General features: G+C 46.2%; 1 protein-coding gene across 6 annotated transcripts in view; it reads right to left on the reverse strand.

The window, feature by feature from the left end:
* The window catches only part of TMEM245 (transmembrane protein 245), an 879,931-nt gene that overhangs the window by 349,852 nt on the left and 510,163 nt on the right, over nt 1–19,916 (reverse strand). For all 6 annotated transcript variants that reach the window (XM_063922719.1, XM_063922723.1, XM_063922720.1 and 3 more), the window contains exon 9: nt 10,938–11,028. In XM_063922719.1, coding sequence (XP_063778789.1) covers nt 10,938–11,028 — 91 coding nt within the window. The remainder of the gene's footprint in view (nt 1–10,937; nt 11,029–19,916) is intronic.

Below are 19,916 nucleotides of genomic sequence, written 5' to 3' on the forward strand. Positions count from 1 at the left end.
TTTTGTTTGGTCAGTGAGTGGTTCAATTGCTGTAACTGAGTGGACAGGTGATCTGCCCATGGTGGATTAACCACCGGGACAATATGCGATTGTACCGGCACGTGAGGTCCCATAACGTGCGTTAGTCTAGTTACCAGCGTACTTAATAACATGGAGAAAGTAGCCCAAGGTGGGTCATTATGAACCCCCGTTGCTATGGTCCACAGGAGGTAGGGAATCCCCAGAAATTGAACCCTCTGCTGCTATGTTTTCCTTTAACGTGTCCACAACCACACAATGTGGGATCAGCTTCAGCTCCGTCGTCCATTGAAGCTGACATACCTGTAAGTTCAAATCACGGGCAACACAGTACAATGGGGGTAATTCTGAGTTGATCGCAGCATCAAGTTTGTTAGCAATTGGGCAAAACCATGTGCACTGGAGGGAGGACAGATATAACATGTGCAGAGGGAGTTAGATTTGGGTGGGGTGTACTCAAACTGACATCTAAATTGCAGTGTAAAAATAAAGCAGCCAGTATTTACCCTGCACAGAAACGAAATAACCCACCCAAATCTAACTCTCTCTGCAAATGTTATATCTGCCCCCCCTGCAGTGCACATGGTTTTGCCCAACTGCTAACAAACTTCCTGCTACGATCAACTCAGTATTACCCCCAATATCAGCAGTCTAATACCTTGTCAAGAACCCCCTGTGCAGTGTATTAGCACAAACAGAGAATTCAAGAGGTATATATATGGTGACTGAAAACACAGAGAAAAATACTCAACAAGTATATCCTGTGAAACTCCTATATTAAATAATAGCCCTGACGAACTTAGCCCCCTTAGATTGCTATCCCTATATTCTGTACCCTGAGTGAGATACACCGAATGGAAGTCACGCAGCAGCTATATATGCACACACACACAGTCACATGTACAATGCAGAAATTATGACATGCAATAAAACTGCACTGGACTAGCAATACAAAGTAATACTAAGTACAGCTATACAATCAATAGATATGTATATCAATGCAAAGTAAATACTGGATGTATATCACAGAGTAAATGTACTACATAACCCTGACTATGGTGGCCAATCCTGGGATCGGGATCAGCAGGATCCCGGGATTTAGGGCCAAACACATTTGAGATTCGGGATAAGCGTTAAGCGTCCACAGGACGCTCAGACGCTGCCCGGCTTCCTTCTGTCGCCCCCCCAGCGCAGCGTGAGAGGTCACGCTGCACCGTCACACACTGCTAGGAGCCGCCAGGAGAGAGCAGAGGATCAAAGCCTTATCCCCCTTGCTGGACTTCACCACCGGGAACTGTGGGCCATATAACAAACGTTTTTTGCCAAAAACGACCTGTGCCCTTGCCCTGGTGGTCTAGTGGGGTCCCTGTACTGCCACAGTGTCCACGCCAGCGCGCGCGGATCGCGATTTTCAGCGGGTCCCGCCTGGGAGACCCTATTACCCCCTCCCTGAGTGCGGCCACGCAATACTGGAGACTGCGGTGGTGTGTGGGCCTGTCTGTTGAAACCGGAGCCTCCCGGTACCCGGTAACCAGGGCGTGGGAGATGTCTGACTGACATCTAACACCCACAGTGTCTCTGCTTCAGCCCTTGAAGTCTTCAATTTTCACTTAAAAAAGCTCTTCTGAGGGCTAATTGGAGCAGCCATACCTGTTGTCGGCCTGCACTGAAGGCACCAACTACAAAAATAGGATTTTGATAAATTCTTTTCTCGTAGTCCGTAGAGAATGCTGGGGTCCACATTAGTACAATGGGGTAAATACGGGTCCACCAGGAGCCACTGGCACTTTAAGAGTTTGAGAGTGTGGGCTGGCTCCTCCCTTTATGCCCCTCCTACCACTCAGTCTAGAAACTGTGCCCAAGGAGACGGACATCTTCGAGAGAAGGATTTTACACAGATAGTGGCGAGATTCACACCAGCTCACACATACAATGTACATCAAGCTAACACTAGCTTGAAACTCAGCAAATGCTGAACTATTACTTACCAAGTAACAATACAGTACTCAACTAAAACGAAGTTGTACTGAACCAAATAATGATAGCAGGAAACCGAAGTGCTGGGCGGGCGCCCAGCATCCTCTACAGAATACGAGAAAATGATTTATCAGTAGGTAACCAAAATCCTATTTTCTCTTACGTCCTAGAGGATGCTGGGGTCCACATTAGTACCATGGGGATGTACCAAAGCTCCCAGAAAGGGAGGCTCCTGCAGAACTGATAGACAAAACTTCAGGTCCTCAGAGGCCAAATAATCGAACTTGTAGAACTTTGCAAACATGTTCGACCCCGACCAAGTTGCTGCTCGGCAAAGTTGTAACGCCGAGACACCCCGGGCAGCCGCCCAGGAAGACCCCACATTACGAGTAGAGTGGGCCTTAACAGACGTAGGACACGGCAATTCCGCAATAGAATATGCATGCTGGATAGTGAACCTGATCCAGCGAGAGATCTTTCAGCTTAGAAACAGGACACCCCATTTTCTTGGGATCATACAGGACAAACAGAGAGTCCGATTTTCTGTGACGAGCAGTCCTCCTCACATAGATTTTTAGAGCCCTTACAACATCCAAGGACTTTGATGAAATTGAGGAGTCAGTCAAAACTAGCACCACAATAGGTTGGTTGATATGAAATGCTGACGTGTCCGAAGCTCAGCTCTATCTTCATGGAAGATCAAGTATGGGCTTTAAAAAAACAAAGCACCCAACTCCTGACACACGTCTAGCAGAAGATAATCCCAGGGCGCCGTAGGCAGTACAAAGGGAGGTTGGATGTGCATAACTCCCTTTAAAAAAGTCTGAGCCCCAGGGAGGGCAGCCAACTGTTTCTGGAAGAAAATGGATAGGGCCAAAATTTGGACCTTTATGGATCCCAACCTCATGCCCATATCCAAACCTGTTTGCAGGAAGAGGAGAAAGCATACCAGTTGAAACTCCACCGTAGAAAACTTCTTGGACTCACACCAAGATACATATTTTTTTTCCAAATACGATGATAATGTTTAGACGTTACTCCTTTCCTAACTTGTGTTAGGGTAGGAATAACCTTGTATGGAATGCCCTTCCGAGCTAGTATCTGGCGTTCAACCTCCATGCCGTCAAACGCAGTCGCGGTAAGCCTTGATAGGTGAACGGCCCCTGCTGCAGCAGGTTCTCCCGAAGAGGAATAGGCCTCAGCTCTTCTATCAGTACATCCAGAAGATCCGCGTACCAAGACCTTCTTGGCCAGTCTGGAGCATCTCCTAATGAACTTTAGCACTCACGTACAAGGACTGGAAAACCCATTGAGTCACTAGAGCATCAACCGCCACTGCTTGCGGGTCCCTCGACCTGGAACAATATTGCAGAAGCTTCCTGTTGAGACGAGAGGCCATCATGTCTATTTGAGGTACACCCCAAAGATCTGTTACCTCCTTGAACACCTCCGGATGGAGACCCCACTCTCCTGGATGGAGATAGTTTCTGCTGAGGAAGCCCGCTTCCCAGTTGACTAGTCCCGGAATGAAGATTGCTGACAGCGCTAATGCCCATAGGATGATTCTTGTTACCTCTGACATTGCAGCTCTGCTCTTCGTTACGCCCTGTCGGTTGATGTAAGCCACTGTCGTTACATTGTCCGACTGCACTTGAATGGTCCGATTTCTCAGAAGATGGGCCGCTTGGAGAAGACTGTTGTATACTGCTCTTAGTTCTAGAATTTTTATCGGCAGGCTGGCTTCCAGACTTGACCACCTTCCTTGGAAGGTCTCCCCTTGAGTGACTGCATCCCGAACCTGCGGCCCTCCAGAAGCTGAGGTAGTTGCAACCACCAGAGGAGTGAAATCCTGGCCTTTGGAGACAGACGTATTCTCTGGTGCATATGTAGATGGGATCCTGACTGCTTGTCCAGAAGATGCAGTTGGAAGGACCGAGCATGAAACCTCCCGTACTGTAGAGCCTCGTAAGAGGCCACCATCTTTCCCAGAAGGCGAATGCACTGATGAGCAGACACCCGGGCTGGCTTCAGGACATACTGGACCAATGTTTGTATCACCAACGCTTTTTCATCTGGAAGAAACACTCTCTGCACTTCCGTGTCGAGGATCATTCCCAGAAAAGACAACCTCCTGGTTGGTTCCAAATGTGATTTTGGAAGATTCAGGATCCAACCGTGTTCCGTGAGCAGGTGGGTCGTGAGAAGAATGGACTGTAACAGCTTCACCTTGGACGATGCCTTTATCAGTAGAACGTCCAGATATGGAATTATGTTCACCCCCTGTCTGCGGAGAACCATCATTCCCACCATCACCTTGGTGAACACCCTCAGTGATGTGGATAGTCCAAATGGCAGGACCTGGAACTGATAGTGACAGTCCAACAGTGCGAATCGGAGATCAGCTTGATGCTGCGGCCAAATCAGAATGTGGAGGTAAGCATCCTTGATATCCAGGGATACCAGGAATCCCTCTCTTCCAGACCTGATGTCACCGCCATTAGAGACTCCATTTTGAACTTGAAAACTTGTGCCGCCCTGTCTATTTACGTGGGCGACTGCCGTGATGTTTTATCCCACTGGATCAATACCGGCTGACCTTGAAGCAGAGGTCTTGCTAAGCGTAGAGCATTATAAATTTACCCTTAGCTATATTTATGTGGAGAAAAGTCTCCAGACTTGATCACACTCCCTGGAAATTTTTTCCTTGTGTGACTGCTCCCCAGCCTCTCGGGCTGGCCTCCGTGGTCACCAACATCCAAAACTGAATGCCGAATCTGCGGCCCTCTAGAAGATGAGCACTCTGTAACCACCACAGGAGAGACACCCTTGTCCTTGGATATAGGGTTATCCGCTGATGCATCTGAAGATGCGATCCGGACCATTTGTCCAGCAGATCCCACTGAAAAGTTCTTGCATGAAATCTGCCGACTGGAATTGCTTCGAAGGAAGTCACCATTTTTTTACCATGGCCCTTGTGCAATGATGCACTGATTTTAGGAGGTTCCTGACTAGCTCGGATAACTCCCTGGCTTTCTCTTCCGGGAGAAACACCTTTTTCTGGACTGTGTCCAGAATCATCCCTAAGCACAGGAGACTTGTTGTCGGGATCAGCTGCGAATTTGGAATATTTAGAATCCACCCCTGCTGTTGTAACAGTATCCGAGATAGTGCTACTCCGACCTCCAACTGTTCCCTGGACTTTGCCCTTATCAGGAGATCGTCCAAGTAAGGGATAATTAAGACGCCTTTTCTTCGAAGAAGAACCATCATTTCGGCCATTACCTTGGTAAAGACCCGGGGTGCCGTGGACAATCCAAACGGCAGCGTCTGAAACTGATAGTGACAGTTCTGTACCACGAACCTGAGGTACCCTTAGTGATAAGGGCAAATTTGGGACATGGAGGTAAGCATCCCTGATGTCTCGGGACACCATATAGTCCCCTTCTTCCCGGTTCGTTATCACTGCTCTGAGTGACTCCATCTTGATTTGAACCTTTGTAAGTGTTCAAATTTTTTTAGATTTAGAATAGGTCTCACCTAGCCTTCTGGCTTCAGTACCACAATATAGTGTGAAATAATACCCCTTTTCTTGTTGTAGGAGGGGTAATTTAATTATCACCTGCTGGGAATACAGCTCGTGAATTGTTTCCCATACTGCCTCCTTGTCGGAGGGAGACCTTGGTAAAGCAGACTTCAGGAGCCTGCGCAGGGGAAACGTCTCGACATTCCAATCTGTACCCCTGGGATACTACTTGTAGGATCCAGGGGTCCTGTACGGTCTCAGCGTCCTGCTGAGAGCTTGTCAGAAGCGGTGGAACGCTTCTGTTCCTGGGAATGGGCTGCCTGCTGCAGTCTTCTTCCCTTTCCTCTATCCCTGGGCAGATATGACTCTTATAGGGACGAAAGGACTGAAGCTGAAAAGACGGTGTCTTTTTCTGCAGAGATGTGACTTAGGGTAAAAACGGTGGATTTTCCAGCAGTTGCCGTGGCCACCAGGTCCGATGGACCGACCCCAAATAACTCCTCTTCCTTTATATGGCAATACACCTTTGTGCCGTTTGGAATCTGCATCACCTGACCACTGTCGTGTCCATAAACATCTTCTGGCAGATATGGACATCGCACTTACTCTTGATGCCAGAGTGCAAATATCCCTCTGTGCATCTCGCATATATAGAAATGCATCCTTTAAATGCTCTATAGTCAATAAAATACTGTCCCTGTCAAGGGTATCAATATTTTTAGTCAGGGAATCCGACCAAGCCACCCCAGCTCTGCACATCCAGGCTGAGGCGATCGCTGGTCGCAGTATAACACCAGTATGTGTGTATATACTTTTTATGATATTTTCCAGCCTCCTGTCAGCTGGCTCCTTGAGGACGGCCCTATCTATAGACGGTACCGCCACTTGTTCTGATAAGCGTGTGAGCGCCTTATCCACCCTAAGGGGTGTTTCCCAACGCGCCCTAACTTCTGGCGGGAAAGGGTATACCGCCCATATTTTCTATCGGGGGGAACCCACGCATCATCACACACTTCATTTAATTTATCTGATTCAGGAAAAACTACGGTAGTTTTTTCACATCCCACATAATACCCTCTTTTGTGGTACTTGTAGTATCAGAAATATGTAACACCTCCTTCATTGCCCTTAACGTGTGGCCCTAATAAGGAATACGTTTGTTTATTCACCGTCGACACTGGATTCAGTGTCCCTGTCTGTGTCTGTGTCGACCGACTAAAGTAAACGGGCGTTTTAAAACCCCTGACGGTGTTTTTGAGACGTCTGGACCGGTACTAATTGTTTGTCGGCCGTCTCATGTCGTCAACCGACCTTGTCGCGTGTTGACATTATCACGTAATTCCCTAAATAAGCCATCCATTCCGGTGTCGACTCCCTAGAGAGTGACATCACCATTACAGGCAATTTCTCCGCCTCCTCACCAACATCGTCCTCATACATGTCGACACACACGTACCGACACACAGCACACACACAGGGAATGCTCTGATAGAGGACAGGACCCACTAGCCCTTTGGAGAGACAGAGGGAGAGTTTGCCAGCACACACCAAAAACGCTATAATTATATAGGGACAACCTTATATAAGTGTTTTCCCTTATAGCATCTTTTTTATATATTTCTAACGCCAAATTAGTGCCCCCCCTCTCTGTTTTAACCCTGTTTCTGTAGTGCAGTGCAGGGGAGAGCCTGGGAGCCTTCCCTCCAGCCTTTCTGTGAGGGAAAATGGCGCTGTGTGCTGAGGAGATAGGCCCCGCCCCTTTTTCGGCGGCCTCGTCTCCCGCTCTTAACGGATTCTGGCAGGGGTTAAATATCTCCATATAGCCCCCGGAGGCTATATGTGAGGTATTTTTAGCCAAAAATAGGTTTTCATTGCCTCCCAGGGCGCCCCCCTCCCAGCGCCCTGCACCCTCAGTGACTGCCGTGTGAAGTGTGCTGAGAGGAAATGGCGCACAGCTGCAGTGCTGTGCGCTACCTTAAGAAGACTGAGGAGTCTTCATGCCGCCGATTCTGGACCTTCTTCTTGTTTCAGCATCTGCAAGGGGGCCGGCGGCGAGGCTCCGGTGACCATCCAGGCTGTACCTGTGATCGTCCCTCTGGAGCTAATATCCAGTAGCCAAAGAAGCCAATCCATCCTGCACGCAGGTGAGTTCACTTCTTCTCCCCTAAGTCCCTCGTTGCAGTGATCCTGTTGCCAGCAGGACTCACTGTAAAATAAAAAACCTAAGCTAAACTTTTCTAAGCAGCTCTTTAGGAGAGCCACCTAGATTGCACCCTTCTCGGCCGGGCACAAAAATCTAACTGGGGCTTGGAGGAGGGTCATAGGGGGAGGAGCCAGTGCACACCACCTGATCCTAAAGCTTTACTTTTTGTGCCCTGTCTCCTGCGGAGCCGCTATTCCCCATGGTCCTTTCAGGAACCCCAGCATCCACTAGGACGATAGAGAAAAGGGATTTAGCGATTTTAGGTTCAGGATGGGCATGACCGAACCATCCGGTTTCGGTACCACGAAAAGGTTCAAATAGTAACCTTTGTTTTGCATATGAGGAGGGACCGGTACAATAACCTGTGCCCCCACCAACTTCTGGACGGCTGCCTGCAGGACAGTCCTGTCTGCCAGCAAAGCTGGCAAGCCTGATTTGAAGAATCAGTGAGGAGGGAGATCTTGAAATTCCAGCCTGTACCCCTGGGACACAATATCTTGCACCCAAGGATCCAGGCTGGACGACACCCAGAAGTGACATAAATGCCTGAGTCTAGCTCCCACCGACCCCACCTCTGGGGCGCGCAGTCCACCGTCATTCGGAAGACTTCGGCGTACCTGAAGCAGGTTTCTGTTCCTGGGAACCCGCAGCAGCAGGTTTCTTGGATTTGGGCCGTCCTCCCTAAAGAAGGTGTTGGACGGTCTGGCCTTTCTTGGTTTGGTAGCCCGAAAGGACTGTGATGCAGTTGAAGAAAAGGGTTTCTTCATAGCAGGTGCAGCTGAGGGAAGAAAAAGATCCACGCATCTAGCGCTTACCCAAAGAGAGCCTGACCTGTGTAGGGTAGGGTCTCCACACTTCTCCTGGATTCCACGTCGGCAAAACACTGTCGCAGTCACAGTCCTCGACGAGATGAGACAGAAATGGAAGAAATTCCTGCAGCCATGGTACCCAGGACCTTCATGGATTCTACAAGAAATCCTGCCGATTCCTGAATGTTCCGCAGAAACAATTCAACATCAGATTTATCCATAGTATCCAAATCATTAAGTAACGTGCCTGACCATTTTACTATAGCTTTGGCAATCAAAGCACTGACAATAGTGGGACGTAGTATTGCCCCTGAAGCAGTGTACATGGATTTGAGCGTATTATCAATTTTACGATCAGCCAACTCTTTTCAAGGTGGTGGATCCTGGAACACGTAAACCCACCTTTTTTGATAGTCTGGATACTGAGGCGTAAACAACGGGCGGGTTTTGCCATTATTTCCGATCCTCCAGAGGGGAAGTAAACACCACCTGGACCCTTTTAAAGATCTGGGATTTTTTCTCAGGGTTTTCCCAAGCTATTTAAAAAATAACATTTAATTATTTTGACGCAGGGAAGGTTAGCGAGGCTTTCTTATTTTCAGTGAAGTAAGGCTCCTCAACCTGCTTAGGTGTTGTATCAGTAATATTCAACACATACCTAATGGCCACTATCATCAACTGCACCCCTTTTGCAAGAGATGTTGCCCCCCTCAACACATCCCCTTCACCGTCCGCAGTGTCAGAATCGGTATCCGTGTCCTCTTGCATAATCTGTGCAAGAGCACGTTTTTGGTAATATACAGCAGGGGGCCCTGAGGTAACAGAACTGGGCCAGACTGCCATAGAGTTCTGTAAAGCCTGAGTTGCAGACTCATTCTGTGCAACCCTAGTAAAAATCTGAGAAATCATAGATTTGATAGAGGATAACCACTCAGACTCCCTTGCTAGTATCTGTGCTAAAAAAGTGCAATCCTACTTACATGGGATGGAATCATCCTGAGAGGACATATCCTCTGCAGCATATGACACAGAGTCCCTGGACATAGCTTAATGGAGATCACAGACGGAGTACACACACACAGGGGAGGGCAGAGATTCACCCCCAAGAATGGCAAGAGAGACACAGAAATTGGAGCCAACCCACACACAGCACTTTCTAGATAAAGGGAAACCCCCAACCAGCACTGACTGTGCACCTTAACAGGTTATACAGTCTTTACACATACCCTGCTGCCGCCATCTTCACACCAACCCCCCGCTTGCTAGGGTGGTCGTGACTTACTCGCCACCAATCTTAGGGCTCTGTAAGAGGGTGGCAGCATACTGCTGGGGTGAGCGATCCCCTGTGGTGGGGAACGATCGATCCCCTCAGGATCTCAGTGTCCTGTCAGCGGAGATAGTGGCTCAGACCCCGCAGGGCGGACACTACTCCCCCACTTAGTCCCACGAAGCAGACAGGCTGTTGCCAGCAGCTTCCCTGTAAAATAATAAACTGTAAAAAACTTTTTTAAAGAAGCTCTAAGAGCTCCCCTAGCTGTAACCGGCTCCTCCGGGCACATTTTCTAAACTGAGTCTGGTAGGAGGGGCATAGAGGGAGGAGCCAGCCCACACTCTCAAACTCTTAAAGTGCCAATGGCTCCTGGTGTACCCACCTATACCCCATGGTACTAATGTGAACCCCCAGCATCCTCTAGGACGTAAGAGAAACTGGGCTCCTGTGCACGGAGGTGGGGTAATAGAGGAGGCAACGTTATGAATTCTGGGAAAAGTCAAAGCTTTTAGCCTCTTGGTGCCTTGGATCAAGATCCTACTCTACACCCCAATGTTATTTCCTGTGGAACCCAGTGTACCCCATTGCAGAAAGATTTGTCTGCAAAACTGACCTGAGTTCAACTCTGCATCTGCCAGAGTATTTATGTACAGTATGTAAAAGGAAAATCAAATCAGTTACACAGTTCTTAAATCAGTTAACTTTATCCAATAAATGTAAATAGAAGTAAAAGGTGCGCTACAGTATTTACTTTTTTTTTTTTTTTTTTTGATGGCATAATTCTATCTTCCATTTAAGGAAAATGTAAAAAGGAATTAAAAACAAATCAAAAATCAACTTGATACCAACAATTCCTTTCATTTTTTTGTTTTGTTTACTTGATCATTTATTCATGCCAACGTATTAGTTTCTTTGTCTTTTATACATGGTAGTTGAAAAATTTGAAGTATTCCGCCTTTATCTGATGTCAAAATATAAATGAAACCTTTATTAATTAAAATCTATTTAATTATCTATCCCAGATAGAAGCGTGAAACATGAAATTTACATAAGAACCAGCAAAGTCACTTCCACGGTTGTTTTAGCCCCAAATCGGTATATATGGCACAGAGAACATACAATACGTTACAGGGCTACCTTGTTGGTGATCCATTCTCTTCCATACTGATACACATTGTTAGCAGCAGAGTTCAGTGCATTCTGGATAACTTGTGCTTCAGGAAGCCAACTGTGTATCAAAGAAAAAAATATATATATCGCTTACAGATTTATTACATTTCAGGCTCAAAGTAAAATGGACATGTAATTAGACAAAATATCGTAGCCATATATAAGTAAGAGTTGGATCTCCCTTACTTGCCAGATCAGACTTTCCCTCAAACTCCAATCTTTTGAGTGCTCCATCAAAACCTGCCTCTGCTCTACAGTCTATACTACCTCCAAACTATCTTGTCCAAATAGCTGCCATTGGTACCGATTCATAGTTGGGAGTAAAAGAGATAACAAAATAATAGGATTTTAATACCTACCGGTAAATCCTTTTCTCTTAGTCCGTAGAGGATGCTGGGTATGCTTCAAGAACCATAGGGTATAGACGGGATCCGCAGGAGACATGGGCACTTTAAGACTTTAAATGGGTGTGAACTGGCTCCTCCCTCTATGCCCCTCCTCCAGACTCCAGTTATAGGAACTGTGCCCAGCGAGACGGACATTTCGAGGAAAAGGATTTATTGTTAAACTAAGGGTGAGATACACACCAGCTCACACCACAAACACGCCGTACAACATGGCATTAGCAAAAAGTCCAGTCAACGGCATGAACAAAATCAGCAACAGGCTGACCATAACCGAAACACAACCTTTGTATAACACAAGCAATAACTATTAAATAAGTACTGCAGATAGTGTCCGCACAGGGACGGGCGCCTAGCATCCTCTACGGACTAAGAGAACAGGATTTACCGGTAGGTATTAAAATCATATTTTCTCATACGTCCTGGAGGATGCTGGGGATGCTTCAAGAACCATGGGGTTTATACCAATGCTCTAGAACGGGCGGGAGAGTGCGGATGACTCTGCAGCACCGATTGACCAAACAAGAGGTCCTACTCAGCCAGGGTATCAAACTTATAAAACTTTGCAAAGGTGTTTGAACCATACCAAGTAGCAGCTCGACAAAGCTGTAATGCCGAGACCCCTCGGGCAGCCGCCCAGGATGAGCCAACCTTTCTGGTACAATGGGCTTTTACCAATTTCGGTAACGGCAATCCTGCCGTAGAATGAGCCTGCTCAATCGTATTACAGATCCAGCATGCAATAGTCTGCTTGGATGCAGGAGCCCCAATCTTGTTGGGAGCCCACAGGACAAACAGAGCCTCTGTTTTCCTAATCTGCGCCGTTCTGTCGACATAGATCTTCAAAGCTCTGACCACATCGAGAGACTTCGAATCCGCCAAGGCATCAGTAGCCACCAGGACCACAATAGGCTGGTTTACGTGAAATGATGAAACCACTTTTGGCAGAAATTGATGACGAGCTCTCAACTCCGCTCTATCAGCATAGAAGATTGAAAAATAGAGGCTTTTGTGAGACAAAGCCGCCAACTCAGATACCAGACTTCAAGATGCCAAGGCCAACAACATGACTACTTTCCAAGTAAGGAATTTTAGTTCAACCTTACGTAAAGGTTCAAACCAATGAGATTGCAGGAACGGCAAAACCACATTAAGATCTAAACGGTGCCACAGGGGGCACACCTGCTTGCAAAAAATGGAGCAAATGCCCCAGCTGAAATTCTTCTGTAGGTGCCTTCTTGGATTCACACCAAGACACATATTTCCTCCAAATCCGGTGGTAATGCTTTGCCGTTACTTCTTTTCTAGCCTGAAGAAGTGCGGGAATGACTTCACTGGGAATACCCTTTCGGGCTAAGATTTGGCGTTCAACCGCCATGCCGTCAAACGCAGCCGCGTAAAGTCTTGATACACGCACGGTACTTGCTGTAACAGGTCCTCCCATAGAGCAAGAGGCCAGGGATCTTCTATGAGTAATTCTTGAAAATCTGGATACCAGGCCCTCCTTGGCCAATCTGGAATAATGAGTATCGCCTGAACCCTTGTTCTTCTTATCATCTTTACCACTTTTGGAATGAGAGGAAGTGGAGGGAACACATATATTGACGGAAACACCCACGGTGTCACTAGGGCGTCCACCGCTACCGCTTGAGGGTCCCTTGACCTGGAACAATATCTCTGAAGTTTCTTGTTGAGGCGGGACGCCATCATGTCTATTTGAGGAATTCCCCAACGACTTGTCACTTCTGCAAAGACCTCTTGATGAAGACCCCACTCTCCTGGATGGAGATCGTGTATGCTGAGGAAGTCTGCTTCTGAGTTGTCCACTCCTGGAATGAAGACCGCTGACAGAGCGCTTGCATGTATTTCCGCCCAGCGAAGAACCTTCGTGGCCTCGGCCATTGCCGCTCTGCTCTTTGTTCCGCCCTGGCGATTTATGAACACCACTGCTGTTATGTTGTGTGACTGAATCAAGACGTGCAGACTGCGAAGAATATGTTCCGCTTACAGAATGCCGTTGTAAATGGCCCTTAATTCCAGAATGTATATGTGCAGACAAGCTTCCTGGTTTGACCATTTTCCCTGAAAATTTCTCCCCTGTGTGACTGCTTCCCAGCCTCAGAGACTTGCATCTGTGGTCACCAGGATCCAATTCTGAATCCTGAACCTGCGTCCCTCCAGAAGGTGAGAACTATGCGGCCACCACAGAAGGGAAATCCTGGTACTGGAAGATAGGAATATTTTCCGATGCATGTCCAGGTGAGACCCGGACCACTTGTCCAACAAGTCCCACTGAAACACCCTGGCATGGAACCTGCTATACTGAATGGCCTCATAGGCCGCCACCATCTTCCCCAGCAACCGAGTGCATTGAAGAATCGACACTCTTGCCGGTTTCAGAATCTGTTTTACCATGTTCTGTATTTCCAGAGCCTTTTCCACTGGAAGAAAAACTCTCTGTAATTCTGTATCCAGAATCATACCCAGGAACGACAGCCGTGTCGTCGGAACAGATTTTGTAAGTTTAGGAGCCAACCATGTTGTTGCAGAATCGTCAGAGAGAGCGCAACGTTTTTCAGCAATTGCACCTTGGATCTCGCCTTTATGAGGAGATCGTCCAAATACGGGATAATTGTGATTCCCTGCTTGCGCAGGAGAACCATCATTTCCGCCATAACTTTGGTGAAAATCCTTGGAGCCGTGGACAGACCAAACGGCAACGTCTGAAACTGGTAATGACAATCCTGAACAGCAAACCTCAGGTAAGCCTGATGTGGAGGATATATAGGAACGTGTAAGTAGGCATCCTTTATGTCTACCGACACCATAAAATCCCCTTCCCCCAGACTGGAGATCACTGCTCGGAGAGGTTCCATCTTGAATTTGAATTTTTTTAGAAAGAAATTGAGAGATTTTAGGTTCAGAATCGGTCTGACTGAGCCATCCGGCTTTGGTACCACGAAGAGACTCGAATAAAAACCCTCCACCTGTTGTGACGGGGGTACCATGACACTGACTTGATTTTGACACAGCTTTAGTATCGCAGCACATTCCACCTCCCTTTCTGGAAGAGAAGCTGGCAAGGCCGATTTGAAAAATCGATGAGGGGGCACGTCTTGAAACTCTAATTTGTACCCTTGGATCACTATTTCTAATATCCAAGGATCCAGGGGCGAGCAAGCCCAGACCTGTCTGAAGAGTTTGAGACGTGCCCCCACTGGTGCGGACTCCCGCAGAGGAGCAACAGCATCATGAGGTGGATTTGGTAGAAGCCGGAGAGGACTTCTGTTCTTGGGAACTTGCCACAGCCTGTGACCTTTTTCCCTTTCCTCTTGCAGCAAGGAAGGAGGATCCTCGTCCTTTTTTGTATTTATTGGGCCGAAAGGACTGCATCTGATAGTGGGGCGTTTTCTCTTGTTGCGCCGGAACATAAGGTAAAAACGACGACTTACCTGCGGTAGCCGTAGATACCAGGTCAGTGAGGCCGTCACCAAACAAGACACTACCGTTAAACGGTAGAGACTCCATAGCCTTCTTTGAGTCAGCATTCCATTGATGAATCCACATTGCCCTTCTAGCAGAGACAGCCATGGCATTGGCCCTTGATCCCAAAATGCCAATATCCCTTGCAGCTTCTTTTAAATATGCTACAGCGTCCCTGATATGAGCCAGAGTCAAAAGCTTGTTATCCCTGTCCAGGGTATCTATCTCAGATGACAAGTTATCTGCCCATTTTTCAATAGTGCTACTCAGCCATGCCGAAGCAACGGCAGGCCTGAGTAGCGAACCTGTAGTGAGATAAATGGATTTAAGTGTATTTTCCTGCTTACGATCCACAGGATCCTTTAGGGCTGCCGTGTCCGGAGACGGAAGGGCCACCTTCTTGGACAGACGCGATAGAGCTTTGTCCACTGTGGGGGTTGACTCCCACTTTCCCCTGTCCCCCCCGAGGGGAACGGATATGCCACTGGAATTCTTTTGCGAACCTGTACCTTCTTGTCAGGATTTTCCCAAGCCTTTTCAAAAAGAGTGTTCAGTTCATGAGAGGGAGGAAACGTTACCTCAGGCATTTTTCCTTTAAACATACAGGCCCTAGTATCAGAAACGGCAGGGTCCTCTGTGATATGTAATACGTCATTTATCGCCACAATCATGTACTGAAGTTTCTGTGACCCCGAAGGGGTCTGAGCTTGTGACAATGCATCTTCCATGGATTTCCTCTATGTCTGGTTCTTAGACTCTGATTTATCTAATCTCTTAGTCAACCGAGCCACATTTGCATTCAAAACACTCAACATATTTACCCACTCAGTAGTCGGCGGTGCCGACAGGGTCACTCCCACCTCCTTTTCTGTCCCCACTCCGGCTTCCTCCTGGGAAGAGCACTCAGCCTCAGACATGTCGACACACACGTACCGACACCTACAATCACACTGGGCTATAGTTGACAGACCCACAGCAACGCCTGTTAGAAAGACACAGAGGGAGTTTGCCAGCTCACAACCCAGTGCCCAACCCGGTACTGAGACTTTACATACAATGCCTCAGACCTGCTAGCGCTTTTATAATAATGATAATAGCACCAAATCTACTGTGCCGCCGCCCCCCCCCCCCCCCTCCCTCCCTGTTTTACACCCTGTCACTTGTGCAGCAGTGTGGAGGTCAGGGCCAGCGTCTCTGCAGCTTCTGTGAAGAAATAATGGCGCTGGTCAAAGCTGTGAGGGCTAAGCCACGCACCCTCACCGGCACGCTTCAGTCCCGCTCAAATCTACATAATTATACTGGCGAGGGTCTATATTTAGTGCCCAGGCACGGAAGGCCAACCTAGCACCAGCAATAGCGATGCGCGGGGCTGCACATCGCTATCGCTGTAGGGGGTACACATTGAGCGATAATGCTCAAATTCTAAGCAATCTAGTCAGATTGCATAGAATATTGCTCCGTGAGTGCCCCCCTTAAGTCTCTCTCTATACACATTGCTGTTACATTCCACTTTTTTGTCCACTGGAACTGATAGCACAAAGATATTTTTTTGAAGGTCAGATTGCTAATTCACCTGCTCTAGTACCCTCCCCCTCCTTACCTTTTGTGTTACTTTCCTGGTGTCTTCTACTACATTTTTGTCGCTCATTACCTTACCCTGTTACTTACTTGTATACTTGTGAAAAAAACATTAAAACTGTATTTATATAAAAATAAAAACATAAGGAGCAGCTTTGCATCCGGACAGATGATGTCATGCAAGGGTTGCAGATGCTTTCCTTGCATGTTTTGCTGCAGTTGCATCTGTGACTTTATGCTAATGCTGCTACAGTGCCTTTCCCTGGTGTACATCTGTGTGTCCAAATATAATTTATGAGGCATGCTGCAGTTATTTACTTAGTTGGATGTACAGTAGCGCCAGTATTCTGTGCACTTTTGGGGCACTTTTTTGGACCCTGTCCTGGAGCCAGACAGTGATGATCAGCCCCTGGTTTCAGTACAACAGCTGGTAATTGTTTAACTACAGATTATAGATACCCAAACAGTGCACTATTACAGAAAATACAGAAGTGTCCTCATACATCATTACTGCCCTTCTTGGCACGCCATTTCGCATGAGAATCCTCCAGCGTTGGGTGTCTAAAATGAGTTTTAGTCTCAACACAATGTGGCTAGGGCACACCAGGTGACTGTGCTGATTAATTTGACATATGACACTTGTATAGCTGTGTGCAACTGTGTCTCTGAATCTGTATACGAAGTACTACAATGTAGCAGCCACAGCATTTTTCCAATGTATGTTTCATTGTGCTCCATATGCAGACTCGGTCACACACAAATATACAAGTGTCACGTATCAAATTAATCAGCAGTCTCCTGGTACACCCTAGTCGTATTGCTTTGCGAATAAGACACATTTTCAGCAAAACAAGATGCCCCAACGTTAGCAGAGTTGCACATGCCCTGATGGCCCTGCGGCTAAATGTATGAGGAAACATGTATTTTATGCAGCCAGTGAAATAACCACACTTACAGGAAATCTCAGTGACATCATTATTGGAATTACATGATGAGTGGATGAGTCTCTGTTTCAATAAAGCACAATCCCAAAGTTCTGCACTATGGGCCTGAGTCGATTGTATACTGCAGCGTCCATGTGTGCATCTTTTGCCAATATTGCTTCTGTGATTTTATGCAAATACTGCTACAAGACCTTATCTTATGTACATCCATGCATCTGCATGTGAATGGACTGAGGCATCCACTTTGAGCATCTTCAGACCCTGAAATACCGTTTGGGGCGTCTTTACATGCACCATCAGTCACATTATAGAAACTTGCACTTGCCCTATGGCAGGTGCAGATTCTCTATACAGGTTGAGTATCCCATATCCAAAATGATTGAACCAGAAGTATTTTGGATATCGGATTTTTCCGTATTTTGGAATAACTACATACCATAATGAGATATCATGGTGATGGGACCCAAGTCTAAGAACAGAATGCAGTTATGTTTCATATACACCTTATACACACAGCCTGAAGGTCATTTAATACAATATTTTGAATAATTTTGTGCGCTAAACAAAGTTTGTGTACATTGAGCCATCAGAAAACAAAGGTTTCACTATCGCAGTCTCACTCAAAAAATTCTGTATTTTGGAATATTTGGATATGGGATACTAAACCTGTATAAATATGGCCTCCTATATGAGCTATTCTGCACTTCTGTATACAACCACTCTCAATAACATTCCCATCACACGCCTCTAAGATAAACCATCTCTGTGCGACCGTTAAGCCATTTCCCTGTCACCTCCAAGGAACGCCCAATACATTTTCCAAAAAATTCAACTGCGACTCTGATTCTGTGAGTAAAGAATCTGGACGCATGCGCAGTACAACTTAAGGGCTATTTTCAGTGATGCACGGGACAGCTACACAATGAGTCCTATTGGGGAAAGGGAGCTATATAAATAAAATTATTATTATTACTACACAAATTAAAACATACTTCTCCAAAATACCAAGATTTTAGTGGGTCTTAAGTAACAGGGTAAGGCATTGCAACAAAGTTTTCATATAAGAACAATTTCTTAACAAACCAGTTTAAAAGGAAAAAAAATAAAAATAAAAGCGTGTGATGCACAGGACTTTATGTTCATTTTCTGGAGAATCATCCTTAAGACGCATGGAAGAACCAAAAAAAATAAAAATAAATAATCCACAGCCCGAATCAGGCCCAATGACACACAGCTGCACTGCTAGTAACATTCATTCTGTTCACATAAAGGGGCCCATTTATCAACGAGTATTAGCTATTTAAAACTCACTGCATATGATAGATAGATAGATGGTGCTCCGGCCAATCCGCTCCTAACTGCCCCACAAGACAGTTAGTAGCAGATTGACTGAAGCACCATTTATCATAAGCAACAAGTTTTAAATAGCTAAAAACCGTTGATACATTGGCCCCATAGTATTTTAAATTCTAACCAATTAAGGATTTAAAACAATGAAAATACAACATCTATATACTTAATAAACATTAATAACCCATAAATATCGAATCTCTATAATGTGTACCTACAAATTTGGTATCATGTTCAAAATATCAGAAACTGCTATACAGGTTGACTATCCCATATCCCAAATGCTCGGGACCAGAAGTATTTTGGATATTGGATTTTTCCGTATTTTGCAATAATTGCTTACCAGAATAAGATATCATGGCGATGGGACCCAAGTCTAAGCACAGAATGCATTTATGTTTAATATAGACCTTATACACACAGCTTGAAGGTAATTTTAGACAATATTTTTAGTAACTTTGTGCATTAAGCAAAGTTTGTGTACATATACACAATTCATGAATTTTTCATATACATCTTAAACACACAGCCTGAAGGTCATTTAATACAATATTTTTAATAACTTTGTGTATTAAACAAAGTTTGTGTACATTGAGCTATCAGAAAAAACAGGATTTTAATTAAGTAAATCCTTTTCTCATAGTCCGTAGAGGATACTGGGGTCCACATTAGTACCATGGGTATAAGATGGGTCCACTAGGAGCCTTGGACACTTTAAGAAATCAATAGTGTGCACGGGCTCCTCCCTCTGCGCCACTCCTGCCAGACTCAGTCTAGAAACTGTGCCCGAGGAGACAGACATATCCTGAGGAAGGATGTAACAGAACAGTGGTGAGATTCGAACTAGCACACACAAACAAGAGGAAAACCATGCCAACCAAACTTGAACAGGAACAGCAACAGCTGAACCAACAACAATACTTAACGAAGTAATATTGCAGGAAACACGAAGCACTGGGCGGGCGCCCAGTATCCTCTACGGACTACGAGAAAAGGATTTACAGGTAGGTAATTAAAAATAAGATTTTACTCACCGGTAAATCTATTTCTCATAGTCCGTAGTGGATGCTGGGACTCCGTAAGGACCATGGGGAATAGCGGCTCCGCAGGAGACTGAGCACAACTATAAAGAAAGCTTTAGGTCTAACTGGTGTGCACTGGCTCCTCCCACTATGACCCTCCTCCAG

This window comes from Pseudophryne corroboree, chromosome 5, assembly GCF_028390025.1.
Source record: "Pseudophryne corroboree isolate aPseCor3 chromosome 5, aPseCor3.hap2, whole genome shotgun sequence".
Lineage (NCBI taxonomy): Eukaryota > Metazoa > Chordata > Amphibia > Anura > Myobatrachidae > Pseudophryne > Pseudophryne corroboree.